The sequence below is a fragment of the Esox lucius genome, chromosome 19 (genome assembly GCF_011004845.1).
Source record: "Esox lucius isolate fEsoLuc1 chromosome 19, fEsoLuc1.pri, whole genome shotgun sequence".
Lineage (NCBI taxonomy): Eukaryota > Metazoa > Chordata > Actinopteri > Esociformes > Esocidae > Esox > Esox lucius.
Window position 1 is genome coordinate 4393767 of NC_047587.1, and position 21518 is coordinate 4415284.

Genomic DNA, 21518 nt, shown 5'->3' on the forward strand with positions numbered 1-21518 from the left:
TCTCTGCGTGATAAGTGTTTCAATCCCAAAGCTCACTTGACATTCGGAGGTCAGTTTGTTCGTTGCCGACTTCCACAGCATTTCTGTGTTCCGCACGAACGTCTGTTCCTGTACAAGCTAAGGTCGTCTGAATGCCCGGAGAACAAAGCAAACGACATCTTCTGTTGCATTGATTACTTCCATACGGTTTTAATATAACGTCTTTAGTTAAGCGAGTGCCGAGGGGAGGGACTGTCTCCTTATATCACATAGTCACTGATTATCTAAGCAGTTTATCACCTTTCAGACACGAAACATAATAAATGCTTTTAACATTTACCGTAATTAGTACATTAAAGTGGTTTTACACCCGCTAGCCTTTCTGTCCCTGTGGCTCTCTAAAAGGCTATTTATCTTCAGCAAAGCCGGCATTGTCGTAAGCCTTCTCTTGCATATTGTAGCTGTTTTCAGCCGGTTGTACTTTCCGGATTGCCCTCAACCTCCGGGTATCCTCCTTGACGAAGGGGCCTTCATCATCGACTGTGTCTGTGCTCGTCGTGTTCTAGTAGAAAAGAGACGGATATGAGGAGTAAAACCACATAAATACATCCACTAATGTCCCTTAGAGGTGACGCTTGGATTTACTCTGGTACTTATCTAACACTGGTATTGTGTTCCAACTGTTATATATAATGATATAGAATACATTTTACATCTACAGTGGCTCTGGAAACCTTTCATCACCCTTGGACTTTTCCCACATTTGATTGTCACAGCATGAAATCAAAATGCATTTAATCAGGAGTTTTTGCAACTGATCAAAAACACACAAAAATCCATCATGTCAAAGTGAAAAGAAAATCTTCTCAAAAGTGATCAAAATTAATTTCAAAACAGAAAATAATGTTCAAAGACTTTTCTGTGACACCTGAATAACCTGTGCTGTGACCAACTATCTTTAGAAGTCAAGTAATTTGTTGAATAGAGTCCACCTGTGTGTAATTAAAGGGTTTCATGATTTCAGGCTAAATACACCTGGCTCAGTATGATTCCACAGTTGGTTAGTACGATTCCTTACAAGAACTACATCATGAAGACAAGGGTAGGCTTTATTTACAGCAAATCTGGAATAAGGTTTTTCAAAAGCATCAATCAGGACAGGATGTGAGAACATCTAAGGAACTGAATGTCCCCTGGAGCACAATAACATTCATTATCACAAAATGGATTGTAATTATTATTATTATTATTTGTAATTATTACAAAATTACAAAAATATAACACAACTGTGAATCTTTCTAGAGCAGGCCGTCCTCAAAAACTGAACATCTGGCAAGAAGGGCGCTAGTCAGAGAGAACTCCAAGAAGGGCGCTAGTCAGAGGGAACTCCAAGAAGGGCGCTAGTCAGAGGGAACTCCAAGAAGGGCGCTAGTCAGAGAGAACTCCAAGAAGGGCGCTAGTCAGAGAGAACTCCAAGAAGAGAGCTAGTCAGAGAAACCTCCAAGAACAGCGCTAGTCAGAGAAAGAAGGGCGCTAGTCAGAGAGACCTCCAAGAAGAGCGCTAGTCAGAGAGACCTCCAAGAAGAATATGGCAACCCTAAAAGAGTAACAAACTCCCACGGCTGAGCTGGGAGACGCTGCATACTCCCTAAAGGAGTAACAAACTCCCAAGTCTGAACTGGGAGACACTGCATGCTGCAGTAATAGTCCTGGTACTTCACAAACTTGGCCTTTACGGAAGAGTGGCAAAAAGACAGCCCTTGTTGGGGAAAAAAGTCCCATCAGATCTCAGCTAAAAGTTGCATGTGGAAGACTCTGAGACCAAGTGGAGGAAGATCTCATGATCGGATGAGACCGAAATAGAGTTTTTGGCCTCTGCAGAGGTGTCCTGGAAGGAAACCTGCTGAAATCTGCAAACGACCTGGGACTTGGGATAAGATTTGTCTTCCAGCAGGACAAACATACAGCCAAAGCCACACTGGAGTGGCTTTCAAACAAAGCGGTCAATGTCCTGGAGTGGCCCAAAGCCCTGACCTTAGTCCAATTGAGAATGTGGAAAGAGTTGAAAATTGCTGTACACCAAAGGTCCCCAACCAACTTGACAGAGCAGAAGTAATTTAAAAAAAAGAATGGGCAAACATTCTTCTTTTGTGTCCGGATGTGTAAAGCTGGTAGGGTCTTATTGAAATAGACTAATGGCTGTAATTGCTGCTAAAGGCGCCTTTACCAAATATTTGGTAAAGGGAGTGAAAACTAATGCAAATAAAATGTCTGTTTTTTGTTTGGAATTAATTTATAACATTTGAAGATTTTATTTTTCACTTTCCATGAGGGTCAAGAGTTTTTGAGAGCCACTTTAAGAAAACAAATTAGACATATATCCCAAGGTATTTACCAAAATACTCACTAACCTTGTCATCAGAGCATCACACCAAAGTTAATCAGTTATTACCAGAGAAAAGCAGAGGCTACATGGAATCCCAGTACTGTAATTCTGACATTTAAACAACATGTGCCTGCATCTTAATCTACCTATTAGAATAACCTTCTAGCCTATAAGAAATCAGCATTCAGCAACACTGAGTAATGTGTCCTGGAAACAGAAGATCATGGAAGTGTGTTGTGAATGTGTGAAAGTCTGTCACCTGCTTTAAGTCGTGGTTGACGCCACACCAACACATCTTCCTGTTCTTCTTGGACCAGAAGCAGAATAGGTTACAAATAGGTCTTAGAAGCCAAGGGGGCACATCCTGGCTCCTGGTGTGTCCTGATTGGGCCAGAGGATACATAGCACTTAGCATGGACCCTATAAATGGGGTCGCAGAGTGAATCCTAATTTTCTATTTTGGTAAAATGTTCACTCAGTCATGCAGTTAGGTCTGGAAATAATTGGACACTGACACAAGTTTTGTTATTTTGGCTGTTTACCAAAACCTAAAAGTCTCTCAGCTTTAATTTGAGGGTATTCACATCCAAATTGGAAGAAGGGTTTAGGAATTACAGCTCTTTAATATGTAGCCCCCTCTTTTTCAAGGGACCAAAAGTAATTGGACAATTGCCTCTAAAGCTGTTTCATGGACAGGTGTGGGCTATTCGTTCGTTATTTCTTCATCAATTAAGCAGGTAAAAGGTCTGGATTTGATTCCAGGTGTGGCATTCGGATTTGGAAGCTGTTGCCGTGAACCCACAACATGCGGTCAAAGGAGCTTTCAATGCAAATGAAACAGGCCATCCTTAGGCTGTAAAAAAAATCCATCAGAGAGATAGCAGGACAATTAGGAGTGGCCAAATCAACAGTTTGGTACATTCTGAGAAAAAAATTATGCACTGGTGAACTCTGCAACACAAAAAGGCCTGGACGTCCACGGAAGACCAGAGTGGTGGATGATCATAGAATCCTTTCCATGTTAAAGAAAAAGCCCTTCACAGTCATCCAAGTGAAGAACACTCTCCAGGAGGCAGGCATATCTTTATCCAAGTCTACCATAAAGAGAAGACTTCACGAGAGAAAATACAGAGGGTTCACCACCATTCATAAATCTTAAGAATAGAAAGGCCATATTCGACTTTGCCAAAAAAACATGTAAAAAAGCCAGCCCAGTTCTGGAACAGCATTCTTTGGACAGATGAAACTAAAGGTCAACCTGTACCAGAATGATGGTAAGAAAAAGGTATGGAGATGGCTTGTAACGGGTCATGATCCGAAGCATACCACATCATCTGTAAAACACGGTGGAGGCAGTGTGATGGCATGGGCATGCATGGCTTCCAATGGCACTGGGACACTAGTGTTTATTGATGATGTGACAGAAGACAGAAGCAGCCGGATTAATTCTCAAAACTTAAGGCAGAAAGACCCACGAACAAACAAACTGAAGACCGCTGCAGTAAAGGCCTGGCAAAGCATCACAAAGGAAGAAAACCTGCATTTGGTGATGTCGATGCATTCCAGAATTCAAGCAGTCATTACCTCCAAAGGATTCTCGACAAAATATTAAATATGTACATTTTATTTATGAATGTGTTAATTTGTTGTGTCAATTACATTTGAGCCCCTGAAATAAGAGGACTGTGTATGAAAATGGTTGCAATTCCTAAATCCTCCATTTCAAATTTTTGTTTAACCCCTTGAATTAAAGCTGATAGTCTGCACGTACAGAGCCAAAATTATGAAAATTGAGTCAGTGTCCAAATATTTCTGGACCTAGCTGTACATTGTCAAGGAAAGACTGTCAGGAAATTATACTTCACCAAGGATTTCTCCCCTGTGTGACAGCTATGTATCATACTAGTTTTGACCCTCTGGAGCAATTTTCCATTTGAGCCAAGATTTACCTCTCTGATTCTTCAAAATCAGTCGGGTCAGTTAGTTAATCACATTGTCTCTCTCGTTGCAGCAGTACATGCTGAATAATCAATGGTTTCCTAAAAGGGTTTGTGTGAATATATATGTATTAGATGCTATCATATAGAAGTGCAAGTTGAATCCATCTATCTACTCCTTGTGTGCTGAACCATAACTAGACAGGTAAGATGACTACAATGACCCTGTATTGGCCTGCCACTTACATGTGTATTTTGCGGATTTAGTAGTCATCTTCCCTGTTTACACTTAAGAACTGATTCAGATCACTTGCCAATGTGCCATTTAATTGGCTACAACTGCCTGGAAATGTGGGCACAATCAGAATGTGAACATAATCCACATGATCCAAACACATGTCAGCACCAGTATAAATGGGTTAGGGGTGTGCTTGAATCACAGAGAACCATAACTCAGAGGTAAGGCCACAGAGAACCATAACTCAGAGATTAAACCAGAGAGAACCATAACTCAGAGATTAAACCACAGAGAACCATAACTCAGAGGTAAGGCCACAGAGAACCATAACTCAGAGATTAAACCACAGAAAACCATAACTCACAGGTTAGACCACAGAGAACCATAACTCAGAGGCTAGATCACAGAGAACAATAACTCTGAGGCTAGATCACAGAGAACCATAACTCAGAGGTAAGGCCACAGAGAACCATAACTCAGAGATTAAACCACAGAAAACCATAACTCACAGGTTAGACCACAGAGAACCATAACTCAGAGGCTAGATCACAGAGAACCATAACTCTGAGGCTAGATCACAGAGAACCATAACTCAGAGATTAAACCACAGAGAACCATAACTCACAGGTTAGACCACAGAGAACCATAACTCAAGGGTTAGACCACAGAGAACCATAACTCAGAGGTTAGACCACAGAGAACCATAACTCAGAGGCTAGACCACAGAGAACCATAACTCAGAGGCTAGATCACAGAGAACCATAACTCTGAGGCTAGATCACAGAGAACCATAACTCAGAGGTTAGACCACAGGGATCTGTAACTCAGAGGTTAGACCAGAGAGAACCATAACTCAGAGGCTAGATCACAGAGAACCATAAATCAGGGATTAAACCACAGAGAACCATAACTCAGAGGTAAGGCCACAGAGAACCATAACTCAGAGGTTAGACCACAGGGATCCGTAACTCAGTGGTTAGAAAAAAGGGAGCCATAACATATAGGTTAGACCAGAGGGAACCATAACTTAGAGGTTAGTCCACAGAGAATCATACCTCAGAGATTAAACCACAGAGAACCATAACTCAGAGGTTAGACTACATAGAACCATAACTCAGACGTAAGGCCACAGAGAACCATAACTCAGAGATTAAATCACAGAGAACCATAACTCACAGGTTAGACCACATAGAACCATAACTCAGAGATTAGACCACAGAGAACCATAACTCAGAGGCTAGACCACAGAGAACCATAACTCAGAGGCTAGATCACAAAGAAACATAACTCAGAGTTTAGATCACAGGGATCCGTAACTCAGTGGTAAGAAAAAAGGGAGCCATAACTTAGAGGTTAGACCAGAGGGAACCATAACTTAGAGGTTAGACCACAGAGAAACATAACTCAGAGGTTAGACCAGAGGGAGCCATAACTTAGAGGTTAGACCAGAGGGAACCATAACTCAGATGTTAGAACACAGGGAACCATAACTCAGATGTTAGAACACAGGGAACCATAACTCAGATGTTAGACAAGAGGGAACCATAACTCAGATGTTAGAACACAGGGAACCATAACTGAAATGTTAGAACACAGGGAACCATAACTCAGATGTTAGACCAGAGGGAACCATAACTCAGATGTTAGAACACAGGGAACCATAACTCAGATGTTAGACCAGAGGGAACCATAACTCAGATGTTAGAACACAGGGAACAATAATTCGGTACAGTATCTAATGATAGAGTGGCTGAGGACCTGTTATTGACATGACAATTTAACACTAATTATCAGCACATTCTACCGCATAATGACCATTCTATCATTTTGATTTCAGTGGTCCATTCTGTGTTCTGATTCTGTCCATTCTAGCATTCAGATTCTACAGATGGAAAGTACCTGTGAGGAAGGAGATGAGCAGGCCTGCAGTAATGGTGGCCGTAAATCCCACGGCGCTGTAGTACAGGTAGGAGATGGCGTACCAGTGATCAGCCAGGGGTGACCTGTGAAGGACCCGGGAGTCACCATTTTGACATTCACAGGTCTCATTTCACCGGGGAAACGTAAGGTACGGGAAATCAAATGTGACGGAACTGCGTTAAAAATAAGAAATGTTGAGGGAGACGTGGACATTATGGGGTTCGTGATGAATGTCAAGTCGTGCTGATCGAGGAGGCCATATTTATCCAGGACACACTGACCTGTTTTTGTGTATTTAATGATAAAAGGAGTATGTTAGAGAAGGTATGTTTAGTTTAATGTTAGTTCATTTTACATGGGCCCACTCCCGGTCTCATGTAACACAGTTAGTAGAGCATGGTGCTTGCAACACTAGAGGTTGTGGGTTTGACACCCATGAGGAGCCAGGTCAGAATTGTATGCGCTAACTTCGGTATGCTGCTTTGGATACGGGTGTCAGCTAAATGGCCTTTGAAACGCCAAGTCAGATGATTTTAATCAGATGCTTCAAGTTGCAGATGCAGGAAGTAAGCCAAGACAATGAAGAAGCACTGTTTGATTGTCGACTTCAGTAAGATAAGATGGATGCAAACTCTATACAGGTTTATAAGCAATGAAATACTTGGCTGTCCCTCTCCACCTGGTTATCCCTCCAAACATGGCCATCACTCTCCACCTGGTTGTCCATCCCAAAATGGCTCTCACTCTCCACCTGGTTGTCCCTCCCAACATGGCCGTCCCTCTCCACCTGGTTGTCCCTCACCAACATGGTCATCACTCTCCACCTGGTTGTCCCTACCAACATGGCCGTCCCTCTCCACCTGGTTGTCCCTCCCAACATGGCCATCACTCTCCACCTGGTTGTCCCTTCCAACATGGCCGTCCCGCTCCAACATATTTCTGACACACCTATTAACTCTCTTGCAAAACTTTTTGCTGCATTTTCTCTCCACTTAAAATGCCCCCCACCCTGTGGATGACAGATACTTTACCTTGGTGATAGAATAGTGGCGTTCTGGTAGGAGAGAGGAGCTGTTGTATGTGTGATAGATGAATTAGGTTGAAGACATCCGTCTACACTAAGAGACAGGGGTCTGGTATGGATCTCTTGAGCAGGGTAGATGAAAGCTCCAATACCAACCCAGAACGACAGGGCAATGCCCACTATCAGCCCACCTGCAGCTCCCTGGACAGAAAGAAATATTATATTTAGAGTTTTGGTAAGGGAAGAAATATACAGAAAGTTTGGAAAGTTACTTGACGAACTGTATTGAATTTATTAAGGCAAATTATTAATGTAATATTATCTGTTTTGTGTTACGTTCCTCAAACATTAAGCCTTCTCCTGAACTAAAAACCTTTTTTTTTTAAGATTTCAGTCCAGACGCCTTTGTCATGGTTCAGAACCAAAAGGTTCAGTCCCGCTCGAAGGACCATGACAAAGAGCTGACGAGGGATTCTATTCGCTGACCTGGGAGTTTGTCCAGGGAAAGATGATGCCCAGGGAGAACAGACCCAACATGGGACCGCCACACATTCCATGAATACTCAGGGCAGCCTGGACAATCCCTCCCATGTAAGATGCAGTCACTGCCATCATTGTGCAGGCTACGCCGAACACAACACCTGGAGGGATGGTGAGGATCTAGGAGGTTATTCTTGTACGTGTATTTTTGACCGCTTATTTAGACAGTTAGGAAATGACAGAGGGGAGACACTTTCGATCCCAAGCAAAGTCAAGGGGTGCATGCATTTGTACATTCGCGTGGTCCTGGGAATCGAACCCGCTATCTTGGCATTGCAAATACTGTGCTTTGCCAGCTGGTTGGCGATGAATGGCCATGAACGATACGGCTGGTAGTGACTGAAATATATATTTACAGAGTCCTTTGCTTATCCATCCGCTGGCCTTGGTGGACAGATTTGTGCAACACTGCTTGACAAAGTCTTCGTAGGTCACGGTGGCGAGGGCGTTGATGCTGGCCGCCACTGTGCTGAGGGTCCCACTGAAGGCACAGGCAACAAACAGCCCTGGGAGACCAGGGAACTCGCCGAGAACCTCCATGACAAAATAAGGCATCAACTACAGAGAAACAGGATGACAAGACAAGACATCGGCTGTGAAGATTACAGTAATTATCCAGAGTAAAAGGATGAAGTTCACCAGAGCATGAACATGCTGGAAAGTGTACACATTAGACAGAGTGCATTTAGAATCAACTGTATGTACATTTCCTCCTTAATGATAATTACAGCATGTGAAATTAGGGGTGTATATTAAACACATATATGTCTACATTTAAGGCACTCTAGCACCCCAATGCTGGAACCAACTTGCCCTTGAGGCTTGGTTAGCAGTGTCCCTGCCAATTCTCAGAAAACATCTGAGACCTACCTCTTCAAAGAGTACCTAAAATTAACTGCATAGCCTCCCCCTCTTTTTCCATCAGGCTTTTTATGTTTATTATTTGTGTTGTTTTCCTACTAGTACTGACTAGTTCTAGTTACTTCATCGAGTGCAGTGTACCTATTACTACTGAGTAGCTCCACCTACCTTCTCAAGATGAATGGATTAACTGTATCTCCGAAAGGGAGTCTCTGCTAAATGACTTTCGGCTGATCCAAAGCAACTTACCGTAGTGAGTACATACACTACCGTGGTGGCCGTCTGTAGGAATCAAACCCCACATCCCTGGCATTGCGTACCCCATGCTGAACCAACCAACCATCCCCCTGGTCCTGTGCCATGACAAAGTTAACACGGGACTGGGCAAGTGAATTACGATTAGAAATGGAGTGGTGGTGACCTGGTCTGGCGCAGTGATTGACCCGGCAGTCCACGGATCACAGTGAGTGTAGAATGCGTACATGATGAGACCCGAGGAAACGGCACACACCAGGATGGTCAGGAGACCCAGCAAGTTGAAGTACAGAGCTCTGACCGGTTGAAGGAGTGGCGATGGGTTAAGAAATGGACAAACAATGTGACAATAACAAAAAGGTTAGTTGTGAGTTGATCGTAGACAAAATGCACTGCTGTTCTGTACCTCAATTGCAAGTTATTTATTTTATGTGATGAAATACATAACCTCTGCAAAAAGTAATTTGGGCAAGGTCGAGTTCAACCTTGTTAATTTCGGTTACTATGTTTTGAAAATAACCCCAGTAATGCGTCATTCTGAATGTGGTGTAAAATATGGTTAAAATATGGTGCCATTACAAAATGGCACCGTTTTCTTAGTCCTTCGAGCTGATCCAGTTCATAGGACCGTAAGTAAGAGCACTACTTTGGATTCGTGGTCTCCAAAACTCCTAAGTGATGTGTTTAAATCTGGAGTGTGTGTCACTCTCGAGAAATGATTCATCTCTAAATGATTTCTGGTTTCTGCTATGTTGAATGCATAAACTTACACACAGCTCGACTGACCTGAGCAGAGTGAGAAGGAAATGTGTCTAAGCCAGGGAAAGTACTCACAGTCTGGCATGCGTTTCTGTCCTGCAGGAAATACATCTCTGTATGGTCGACTGGTTAACCCCGTAGATACCTAGCCAGGTGAAGGTCCCTCCTACAGAGATGGTCCAGAATGTGTGGCGTCTTAGAGGGCTGAAGTCGAAACTGAGGGCAAAGGACCTCATCTTTAAAGCTGTCCTTCCTTTTGGGGATGACTGACCAATGCCCAAACAAAAACATATTTCATAGTTGTCTTAAAATTTTGGACAAAAACAGAAGTTCCCTCAAATTAGGGGTCTAGGTTACCTTATATTTATGTACATATCTACATAATTATTTACATTTGATCTAATATGGCTACAGTTCCTCCTTTATTTTGAAAATGTGGCCCCATAATTAACTTCTTAATGACATCTGATACACTCTAGTGCAATTCTAGTGCCTTGCCCACTCACACAATGATTTGGAGTTTATTTGCTGTGTCTATACTTTTTTTATTTTCTTATGTGTTAATAAAAGTGAAACATCTATTCTATCCACATTGGTAATTGTTTTGTATCTTCTACACATTTGAAACCTTCCCCATTAACTTTTTACATTTCCTGTTGAAAATAAATATTACAAGTATCATTAAAAGAAGACTATATTTTTAAATCCCAGGAGTTATGCTTTCAATGAGTTGGTCCCATTGGAATTTGTGGTGTCAGCCTCCAGCCCCTTGCTTGAGTAATCATAGAGGAACAGAGAACAAAAGAGCAAAGTCCAAATTTCATAACACACAATTGTGGCCCAAACTATTGGCACTCTTGCTCTTTCTTCAAACAACTTTCTAAAAATAAGTTGAAACTGACTAAAATATTTGGTCTTTACAGTTGTTTGTTGCACTGCTAATATTATACAACCTTGTTCTTTATGGTGTCTCCTCCATGTTTGACTGTAGGGGAGGTGTTGTTTACTGAACCTCCTCCATGTTTGACTGTAGGGAGGTGTTCCTTACTGAACCTCCTCCTCCATGTTTGACTGTAGGGAGGTGTTCCTTACTGAACCTCCTTCATGTTTGACTGTAGGGAGGTGTTCCTTACTGAACCTCCTCCTCCATGTTTGACTGTAGGGGATGTGTTCCTTACTGAACCTCCATGTTTGACTGTAGGGAGGTGTTCCTTACTGAACCTCCATGTTTGACTGTAGGGAGGTGTTCCTTACTGAACCTCCTCCTCCATGTTTGACTGTAGGGAGGTGTTCCTTACTGAACCTCCTCCATGTTTGACTGTAGGGAGGTGTCCCTGACTGAACCTCCTCCTCCATGTTTGACTGTAGGGGAGGTGTTTCTTACTGAACCTCCATGTTTGACTGTAGAGGTACCCAGGTCATTCTCCCAGTAGAATTTTGGTATGTTCAGGTGTGTTTTGGCAAATTGCAGTCATGCTTTCTTAGTACTTTCTTATATGCAGTGGAGTTCATCTGGGTGTCCTACCACAAAACCCACCTCAGATGGTGAGAGCTGAAACTCTCGTACCTTGTCTGAAAGTCAGCTTGAATCTGTTTGGCTGGTGATCAAGTTACTTTCTCCACCATTCAAACAGTCCTTTGCTGGGTTCTTCCATCAAGATGTCCCTCGTGGCCACGTCCAAAGAGGTTAACTACAGTGGTATGCACATTAAAACTCTTGATATCAGTGCATACAGCGGAAACAGGAACATCAATAGGTCTGGAGATGGACAAGTAGCCTGAAGATTGTCCAGGCTTGGCTACTACACTGACCTCCATGTCCTGTATCTTACATTCAAATGCACTTAGCGTGTTTGAGGGAATCACTTACCTTGAGCTTATAGTTATTGGGGATGCAAGATTATTTGTTGATCCGGGATTTTATGTAGTGTTTCAATTATGATTATTATTTTTTTAAGTATTTCTATATTTTGGTCTCAAACCGATTGTATACAAAGAAAATGCGGAAAAACAAAGTGGGCTGGACTTACTCAAAGACATCAAGTCTGTTTCCTTTGTTAGCCACATCCCACACGGAGGCCACGCCCCCTGCCCTCTGCGTTCCCTGGACCAGCACAGTCAGGAAGCCCACCACCATCACCACCATCTGGAACGCATCTGTCCACACCACCGCCTTCAGCCCGCCCTACATGCCCAGGAGGAGGACAGGGAGACCCACACACCCACGCAAGCACACAAACACACAAATACACACAGACAGAAACACATACACCCACACATGCACACAAATACACCCCCACAAATACACCCAGACAGAAACACATACACCCACACATACACACAAATACACACCCACACAGACATACGCACAAATACACCCAGACACACATCCACACGCACACTTATGACACACCACCAACGATAATTGACCAAACTCATCCCTTAGCAACACTGAGTCACACGCAGTCCACCACTGCCCTCGTGGCCATCACCGTCTACCACATAGCTGAGCAGCTGCACTTCCTGACCTGGGGCTGTTTATCTTACCAGACAGCCTATTTATTCAGCTGCTCTCCGCTCCTCTTTCAGAAGTAGAGAGAGGGAGGCTGCTCTTCTTTTGAGGAGGAACAGTGGTGGGCTGCAAAGCTACTTGTCGGCATGGAGGGATTAGCCTTCCAGGGAGCGGGACAGAATGTCCGGGCCAGACTCACCAGCGTGCAGTAGAATGTGCATACAACACCCGTTGCGAAAATGGAGCCCCAAAGGTTGAAGCCAGTCACTGTGAGGTAAAATAAACAAGATTAAAAAAAAAAGTAATAAATAGCTAGCTGTTAAGTCACGTGTTTTTGTTCTTTTCAACAAGACGTTATACCTTGATTGAGGGCCAGTGCAGGGGCATATACTACAACCCCCGTGTACAAGATCTGAAACACATGAAAACCGAGTCCTGAGAAAAATACAAGGAAAACGAACTAAGACGTGAAAATCCTTCTAATGTTTGTTTACATTTTTCACATACTGGCTCGACGGTGGAGTTCCATGCTGTGTGTATATTTCCAAACTCACCGTCTGCACAATGTAAATAAGAGTGGCAGCCACACGAACCCCCCTGCAAAACCGTAGCTCTAAATACTAGAGAGAAAATATGCACACACACACACACACACACACATTTTAGATCAAAGTTTTCCTGAATGGCAACCCAATTCTGAGTTCAAACACAGTTCTGAGTTCAAACATCGGTTTCAAGTTTGTTTGAGTGCTTAGATATCAAGGTCAGGCTTGGGTTAAACCTATATCAGTCAGTCTGTGACCATGTACTTAAAGTGCTTGCTCGTGGCTAAAACACTACTGTTATTCCACCTATTTCAAGCCTATTAAAGTCTCCACTACCATGAAGTCTTTCAGTAACTAAAAGGAAGAACACATTTTCCCTCATATTACAACCTTGTTAGTGTGTCCGCTACCATAAAATACTACAATAACAAAAATAATTATACAAAATTATACAGTTTCTAGTTCATCACGGTCAAAGTTAGTTATCATGCAATAACTTGGTGTGCAATCTAGTAGGATAATGTTCTCCCTCTACCCTGGAGAGTTTCTCTTGGCTTCGCAGAGAAATATAATCACCTATAATTCAGGTCATCTAGTGAACCAGAAAATGAGCTTTTCTCTCAGACACCGACGAAAGAGCTCAGATTAAGAGATGTTTCTACGATTGAACTGAATAGGCTCTCCAAGTGTCCATGGAAAAACTAAACACGAAGATTAGATTAAAAATGTATCCTTCACGGACATTGTGGCACCTGTCATCTCCACCTGATCTTCTCGAGTGTGTGCCAATTTCACCACCGGCACTGTTCTGGTCGCAAACCACCATTCTGCCATCCGTCCCCCCCACAGTCTGTAGTTGAAGAGCTCTAACATTGTCAACATCCCCACTGTTAATCACTGTGTGACTTTTATGGGGAAGACTTCTCAAACACGTTGTCAAACACACTGAACATCTGTGTCTCTCCCTGTTATCCTCACTCCTTGTCCTTGTCTCTGTGTGTCTGCCTGCTGGTTTCTCCCTCCGTCTCTCCCACTCCTTTCTCTCTCTCGCTCCCTGCTATGATAGCCGGCTACATTGAACCCTCAAAGGAAACCCCGCCGGGAGGCCGGAGCGCTTAGCGTGTAGGCCAGCTGGAGACCTCAGCAGAAGTGACAGAGGGATTTCAAACACGCAGGACGCCTGAAGTTAAAACATTGTTAATGTGCATCAATAGAACCCTGTGATCACACTTTGTCAGTCTGTCATCACCCTTAATAAATGTGATGACGACTACTGGCAAACTAAAGAGCACAATGTCAATAGCTGTGTTATGTTATTCAGCGGATTTTCTGACACCGCGCCAAGTCTTCCTGGTTAAAGTTTAAAGGGGCAATCAGGTATTAATATGTGTATTTCTGTTTAACGTAGCGAATGGCTGAGTGGCAGCTTTTTTGTTAATGGAAGTCCATATTGACACCTCGCTGGGTCTCATCCAACACTGGTTTTGAAAGTAACAGTCACAAGCTGTACTGTAAATCCAGATCCTACAAAATGTTATACGTTTGTTTTTCTTAAGATCCTGGAGTACATTCTTTAAATTAACACTGCCACATTAACCCAGCACGTCTTTTTACAAAGGTCAAAACAGATCAAACTGGTCTTGGATGAAACCTACAACTTCTACATTAGCAAGTACCCTCACTTCAGAATGACATTTCGTGGGCACGGCATGACCATTGTAAATGTCACAATTTCTATGAATTTGGATGAATTCCGGCCTAAATAAATAAAAATACCATACCTCATAGGTACTGGTGATCCTTGATCGGTAGAAGACTGGCACAAAGAGCTCTGCCGTAGCAATCACCACGAAGGTGTAGGCCACGCCGAAAATGATGAACGACGCCCCGAAACGGTAGACATCTGACGGCGCCCCCAGCACCGTGACGGCGGACATGAAGCTGGCAGTGAGGGACAGCGCCACGGGACCGAAAGTCATCTGACGGCCACCAACCAGGAAATCAGCGGAAGGGTTCTTCCTCTCCTTCACCGCAAAGAACACCCCGATTCCAGAGGACACCACAAACAGACAGGCAAACACCACGTAGTCCCAGGACACAAAGGTCCCTGCTCGCTTGTTATCCATGGTGGTGGGCAGAGGAGATGGATGAGTATCACAGTGGTCTTTTAGGATTTGTGTTGTGATGGGTCCCGTTGTGTGGTGAAATCGTCAATTAAGTCTCAGTAAATGGATAAAGATTGTTGCCGGAGGCTTCGCTCTCTCTACTCAGTGGCTTCTCCAAGGATGCTTTACTTAACTGAATGACTAAAAGTGCTTAGTGCTCACCAAGAGTTGATGATTTAGGAAGTTTGTCAAATTTGCTGATGAAGTTTTGCCAATGCAATTGCTAATCGCAGCAACCATTAACTTATCTCAGTACTCACACATACACACCAAGGCTCTGGACATGATTTACTGAGCCAGACTCAGTAATAGGCTACTTCATGAATCAAAATCTATTTCAATGACCCCCATTCTTTTATTCTGTCTTTGTCAGAAACACACATCTCCTGCACAGCTAGCAGGGCTGTTATTCTGATGGTGTTGAGTACTGAGACACCAACTGTCACATGCAATCAATTATTAACGTTCCTCTTTGTCAACATGTTTCTGGATGACTGTTACGGTAATATATTACACATTTTGGTGGAGGAACTGCTGAGAAACAAAATTGCAGAGGCGGGTGTCCTAAATTACACCCACTCCTGTCCTCTACAAAGCGCTGTGCCGAGAAACAGTATTAAGTGCACAATCACTGAGTTAGGGTTTTAGGAGAGGCTATGGCGGTATTTATTCATTCATGACTGCAATGTGTTTAATTTAGTAATGCCATTATAAATACATTCAGATTTGTGTGTGACTTTTGGTGTCTTGAGCGGGACCCTCAACTTCAGGGTTCTATAATAAGCCTTTAGTCATATTAACGACCATATGTCATATTACAGACCCTATGACATATAATAGGCACTATATCATATTACAGACCCTATGACATATAATATGCCCTATGTCATATTACAGACCCTATGACATATAATATGCCCTATGTCATATTACAGACCCTGTGTCATATTAAAGGCCCTATGTCATATTACAGACCCTATGACATATAATATGCCCTATGTCATATTACAGACCCTGTGACATATAATATGCCCTATGCCATATTACAGACCCTACGACATATAATATGCCCTATGTCATATTACAGACCCTGTGTCATATTAAAGGCCATATGTCATATTACAGATCCTATGTCATAATAAAGGCCCTATGCCATGAGTCTTAAGTCCCAATGTCAATCGACCTCTTTTTATCTTCCCATCCACCACAGGCAGTAGGCTCTTTTCCATTCTAACCGAATGTATATTCTTCTTTGTTGTCTACTATTTTTCATTTAATTCATTTCGTGTTGGACAGTGGTATTGACGTTATGGTTGTCTGTGCCTTTTTTTCAGTGATGGATAGTTGTAATTTGAGTCGGAATGCAGTGGGCAGGAGCTGAGCGCCACGATGCGGCTGGTAAACCCAACGCGCCCTCAGATACTTCACATGTTTAGTGCCGCTCAACGACAACAGCGTCAAATCAAACCGTGTTGAAACTACATAAAACTGCATAAAATGGGCTTTATTCCCCTAGTGCTGCTCGTCGTAGTGTCCTCTTTGCCGCTTTACGAGACAGTATATACCGGACCGTTACAACCGGAGATGTCCAACGGGACTTTCCATCACTTTTTCGTACCGGACGGAGATTACGAGGATAACGACGACCCCGAACAATGTCAAATGCTTTTTAAATTCTTAGACAGGCGCACGTGCGGAGAGCATCAGGAAGAAACTTATTCGATGGTACGTGACGACTTTATAATCGTTAAGCACCAAATTGAAGACGCCGCAAGGATGCTGGAAAGCTTAGGAAGAAGTATATCTCACGACCTGGACGGAGAGGACAGCTATGGAAAGTTTCTCAGAGGGGAGATCACGCAGATTACTGAAGCTTTCACTAGTGTAGAGAAGTCTCTACTCGAGTTGGAGGTAAAGTTCAAATTAAGTCAAGACAATGACGTGAGAGAAGAAAGCCAGCTCAATGACTACATCCTGAAGCCTATCCACGAAGTTAAAGACGCGATGAGGGAGACAACGGAGATATCGACTGGACTCAGAGATAAACATGAACTGCTATCTCTCATTGTTCGTAGCCATGGGACAAGGTTGAGTCGCCTCAAGACGGAGTATCTTAATGTATAGTGACGTTTTCATTTTATCTGTTATTAAGCATATGCTTATAAAAGTGTGTGTGTGTGCGTGCGTGCGTGTGTGTATGTTATGCGACTATGACTTTCCAGCCCAATAAACAGCTGGAGACTTAATTGTAGTATGAACATATTCTATGATGAAGTTTCTTCCTTTCCCTCCCTGCCTTTCTTTTTCCTCTCGCTGTCTGCACCGTCTTCAGTGTTGGTGACCTACCTCTTGTCGTGTTAATGTGTCCGCTGGAAAGACTTGTAATTAAATCAGTACCACATTCCTCGGTATCAGAGAGAGATGGTGCGAGTGTGGAGTGGGGAACTGGAGACATGGATGTGATGCTCGACTGAGTTTAAGCCAGGCTGGTCTTTTTACATCCGTAACAACGGAGCTGACGGTCTACTGCATAATAGCTAGGCTATATGACTGCCCACTGAAAAACGCGATTTCAATCATAGCCTCGTCTATGTTTTGTATGTATGTCAGGCTTTCTTGAACTTTCATCCAAATGTCGGTGCACATAGACCCGCGTTTGCCTTTTAAATGTCTCCGTGTGATTAGACGGTATGGTCGCGCAAAACTGAGAGTGAGTGCAATCAAAGAGGTCTTTGTGAATCTTTTTTGGTTTCCTGTGAGCTACAATTCCGGCCTCCCCAGGGATTTCCCCAGGGTACTGATGGTGTGGAACAATTTCAAGTACCTGTGCAGGCATAGAGTTGACAGTTTTATGTTATGAATTTTATTGGCGATAAATTCTGTTCTCATTCTAGGAAGCCAAATGTTCTGTACTGTTTTACCTATTTATTCTTGGCTAAGTCTGTCAGGAGAAACTGCTACTGCAAACAAAGATTTGGTTTTGGGTTCTCACATTAATTTGATTCTAAATACTCAATAAAGGTTTTGAACTAAGGATCTTTTCATTGTTAACAGTTCTACCTCCTCTTGTTAATTTATTTATTTAAATGTGCATTTTGCTGATTGTAACAGTAAAACTGGGGGCCCATGCACTTTCAACTAAACATTCCCTGATCTAGCTTTAATGCCGCCAAAGGATTGTCACAGCATTTCTCATACATCTGGAAACGTTTTCGGTCTTCGCTGTCTCTTTACTTTCCAAGACGTCTTTCCTTTCCACTGCCATTATCCACGGGAAACATCAGAAATGTGGATGATATAGCGTGTGTGATGTTTGTTTCGGGCACATTTCCAAGTGGTTGTGGTTGATAGCCTCCTGTAAAGGGTATAGTATCAATGTTGTGGGGGTTAATGTGGCAGTTACAGTAAGCACAACAGTCTCCTGTTTGGCCACAGAGCACATGAGAGAACCGTTGGGTGCTTTTTCCCCCGCTGCCTGGAGGAATGGAACACTAATGGACAATGACATTTAACATTTACAAGTCATTAACAGACACTCGTATCCAAAGTAACATGCAGTCGTGAACGTCTGGAGTTCATTGTTGTATTTTTTTGACCCACTACTTTGGCGTTACAAGGACCGTGCTCCATGGCATGAGCCACACAGGACACACAGCAATGACTGATCCATTAGAAATGGTTGCAGGGATTACTGGAAAGACACGTGCGGTGTGCCAGCCTTCTCGTTTCTCTCCTCTGGAGTGTAGGGGAGTATGTAGTGGAAAATGCAGACCGCCTTTGTATGTGCCTTCATTCCTCTCGACTGAGAGAACTACCACGAAGTAGCCGCCGAACGTGACCATTTTGAGAGAGACAGTCCTTGGTGCAGTGGCTGCTGGGAGAGAATGAGGGATAGAGGGAGGAACAGCGTCACATGTCGTGCAGAGGAGAAGAAAGAGTGGAGGGGAGCTATAGGGAGGTGGTGGGGGCAGAGGGAGTTATGGAGAGGGGATGAGGGGAGCTATAGGGAGGTGGTGTGGGCAGAGGGAGTGATGGAGAGGGGATGAGGGGAGCTATAGGGAGGTGGTGGGGGCAGAGGGAGTTATGGAGAGGGGATGAGGGGAGCTATAGGGAGGTGGTGGGGGCAGAGGGAGTGATGGAGAGGGGATGAGGGGAGCTATAGGGAGGTGGTGTGGGCAGAGGGAGTGATGGAGAGGGGATGAGGGGAGCTATAGGGAGGTGGTGGGGGCAGAGGGAGTTATGGAGAGGGGATGAGGGGAGCTATAGGGAGGTGGTGGGGGCAGAGTGAGTGATGGAGAGGGGATGAGGGGAGCTATAGGGAGGTGGTGGGGGCAGAGGGAGTTATGGAGAGGTGGATGAGGGGAGCTATAGGGAGGTGGTGGGGGCAGAGGGAGTGATGGAGAGGGGATGAGGGGAGCTATAGGGAGGTGGTGGGGGCAGAGGGATGGATGGAGAGGTGGATGAAGGTTGGAGGGGAGCACATTGTGGGCTGAATGAGCGACGACCAGAGGTGGAGGGGGGAGGGGAGGGCAGAAGGAGGGATGAGAGGGGTGGAGGGCGGTGTAGGCAGAAGGAGGGATGAGAGGGGTGGAGGGGCTGTCAGGAGGGACTGGGTGTGATTTCCTCTGTCTGGTTTCCCTCTTCCATCACTGCCTCTCCTTCCCTTGGATCCCTTCTCAACACACACACACACTCACATACACACACACATTCACATACACACACACTCACATACACACACTTACACACACACACGTTAGCTCTGCACTGAACGTTTCTGCACTTTTTACCCAGCTCAGCCAATGAATTGCGACTCCAACACAAATCCTGCCTTTGAGAAAATAGAGCCAATAGTCTATTGATGTAATATCTCCTTTTTTGAACGCCTATGACTTCAAACGGTGCTGTGTTTCAGTCAACTGTCCAACTTTAAGAATAATACCTATAACAAATTATTCAGAGTACTCTGTTTTTCTGGCTTTTGATTTCCTTTAATCCAGTCAGGCAGATTGCTGTGGTTGTTCTTCATTTGTGTTTTCACAGTCTATTCACTCAGAGCCATCTGAACTGGAGAGGCTGAAGGGTCTGCTGAGTGAAGGTGTTTAGACAGGGGAACCAAAAGGGGGGGTGGGGGGGACTGAGGGGAGAGGGAGAACAAGATAGAGGAAGAGAAGAATAAGTGAGCAGAGAGGAAGGATACAAGGAGAAAAATAATAGAGAGAGGGAGAGTGGTAATTAGATTAACAGCTGTGTTTAGATTAGATGTCAGACTGATTTAATTAGTGCTTTTTAGGAAAATAATTACCTAATGGCACATGCTAGTACAAAGTACAAATGTCCTTATTATGTTTCAGTTGTCAATGGAGAAGAAACTCTCTTTGGAATGAAATAAAATACTGTTGTTGGTGTACCGTATATAAATCAGAATACACAACTTCAGGTTTTCTGTCAGTGGACACTAGACTAATGGCACGTCTTATGCTGGCCAAATTGGTTTTCCATTCGTGTGCATTCGTCTTGTGTCTGCAACTGTACCATGGTGGCTGAGTTGTTACAGAGCCTTATTTAGGAATTGGCAGGCTTCAGAAGTGGCCAAATAAAATGACAGCCACCTCCCTTCAGCGCTGCACCGTCAGAAGCAATGAAAACAACCACTGTTGTCCGTCTGCTGTTGTAGAGAAGTACAGGGTCCATTAACTCTTTCCTTAACATATGTCAGCCCAAGCCATCCTTCCACAGAATTTACTGATAACACATTTGTACACACTTATTGCTGAGTGGCCTAGGTGGGTCCAGCTGTCTAAATTGCTGGTATACAGGTCCCACCATTCTTTCTCCGCTGGCTTGACCAAATAATAAATTAAATACCAAAAATATAACCTATATCATATGGAGTATTTAACTATCGGTAATTAGCAAATACTCAACACAAAAAGCATAGTAATTTAGTGGGCAAACTACTTGGATCAGAATTTTGGATCAGTCAAATTACAACAACTAAAGAAATACAAAATATCCAGAATTTTTATTTTCATGTGTTTTCAATAAAAGATACTTGAAACAAATGCTTTTAAAACTGTTTATATGACATATGTAACACACAATAAATATGTTGTCGTGCCAAGTGACACACTGGATATCAGTCAGTCACGTCTCCCATAACATTTTATTTAGCCTTTGTTTAGGCAGGAGGGCTTTTGAGCCATTAGTCTCTTTTCCAAACGAGCCCTGCAACAAAACTTAAAGATTACATCAGTACAAAATCAAAGCAGAATTAAACACAATATAGAACAACACATCACAGCCACCAAAAACTTTTCCATAAATCCCTAATCCACATCTCAAATGACTGGAGGGGTGCAAGAACATAAAGATGTATAACATTTTGTATTTCACT

The 21518-nt window shown here is 43.4% G+C and overlaps 2 protein-coding genes across 3 annotated transcripts; one reads left to right on the plus strand and one right to left on the minus strand.

Annotated features, from left to right (window-relative positions):
* Positions 1–14: 14 nt before the first annotated feature.
* slc5a12 (solute carrier family 5 member 12) lies at positions 15–15486 on the minus strand. Of its 2 annotated transcripts, none has more exons than XM_010883422.4 (13): positions 14738–15486; positions 12966–13031; positions 12772–12823; positions 12611–12678; positions 11930–12084; positions 9975–10115; positions 9307–9436; positions 8381–8582; positions 7971–8125; positions 7492–7685; positions 6440–6543; positions 2625–2746; positions 15–541 (listed from the first exon to the last, which is right to left on the minus strand). In XM_010883422.4, the coding sequence occupies exons 1-13, from the start codon at positions 15080–15082 to the stop codon at positions 386–388; spliced, it is 1890 nt and encodes a 629-aa protein (XP_010881724.2). In that variant the 5' UTR covers positions 15083–15486; the 3' UTR covers positions 15–385. The 2 variants fall into 2 exon arrangements, with proteins under 2 accessions (XP_010881724.2, XP_010881726.3); XM_010883424.5 differs by lacking the exon at positions 14738–15486 and adding an exon at positions 13699–14455.
* An 898-nt stretch (positions 15487–16384) lies between these two features.
* fibina (fin bud initiation factor a) lies at positions 16385–17367 on the plus strand. Its single transcript, XM_010883421.2, has one exon. The coding sequence runs from the start codon at positions 16619–16621 to the stop codon at positions 17243–17245; it is 627 nt and encodes a 208-aa protein (XP_010881723.1). The 5' UTR covers positions 16385–16618; the 3' UTR covers positions 17246–17367.
* The last annotated feature ends 4151 nt before the right edge of the window (positions 17368–21518 follow it).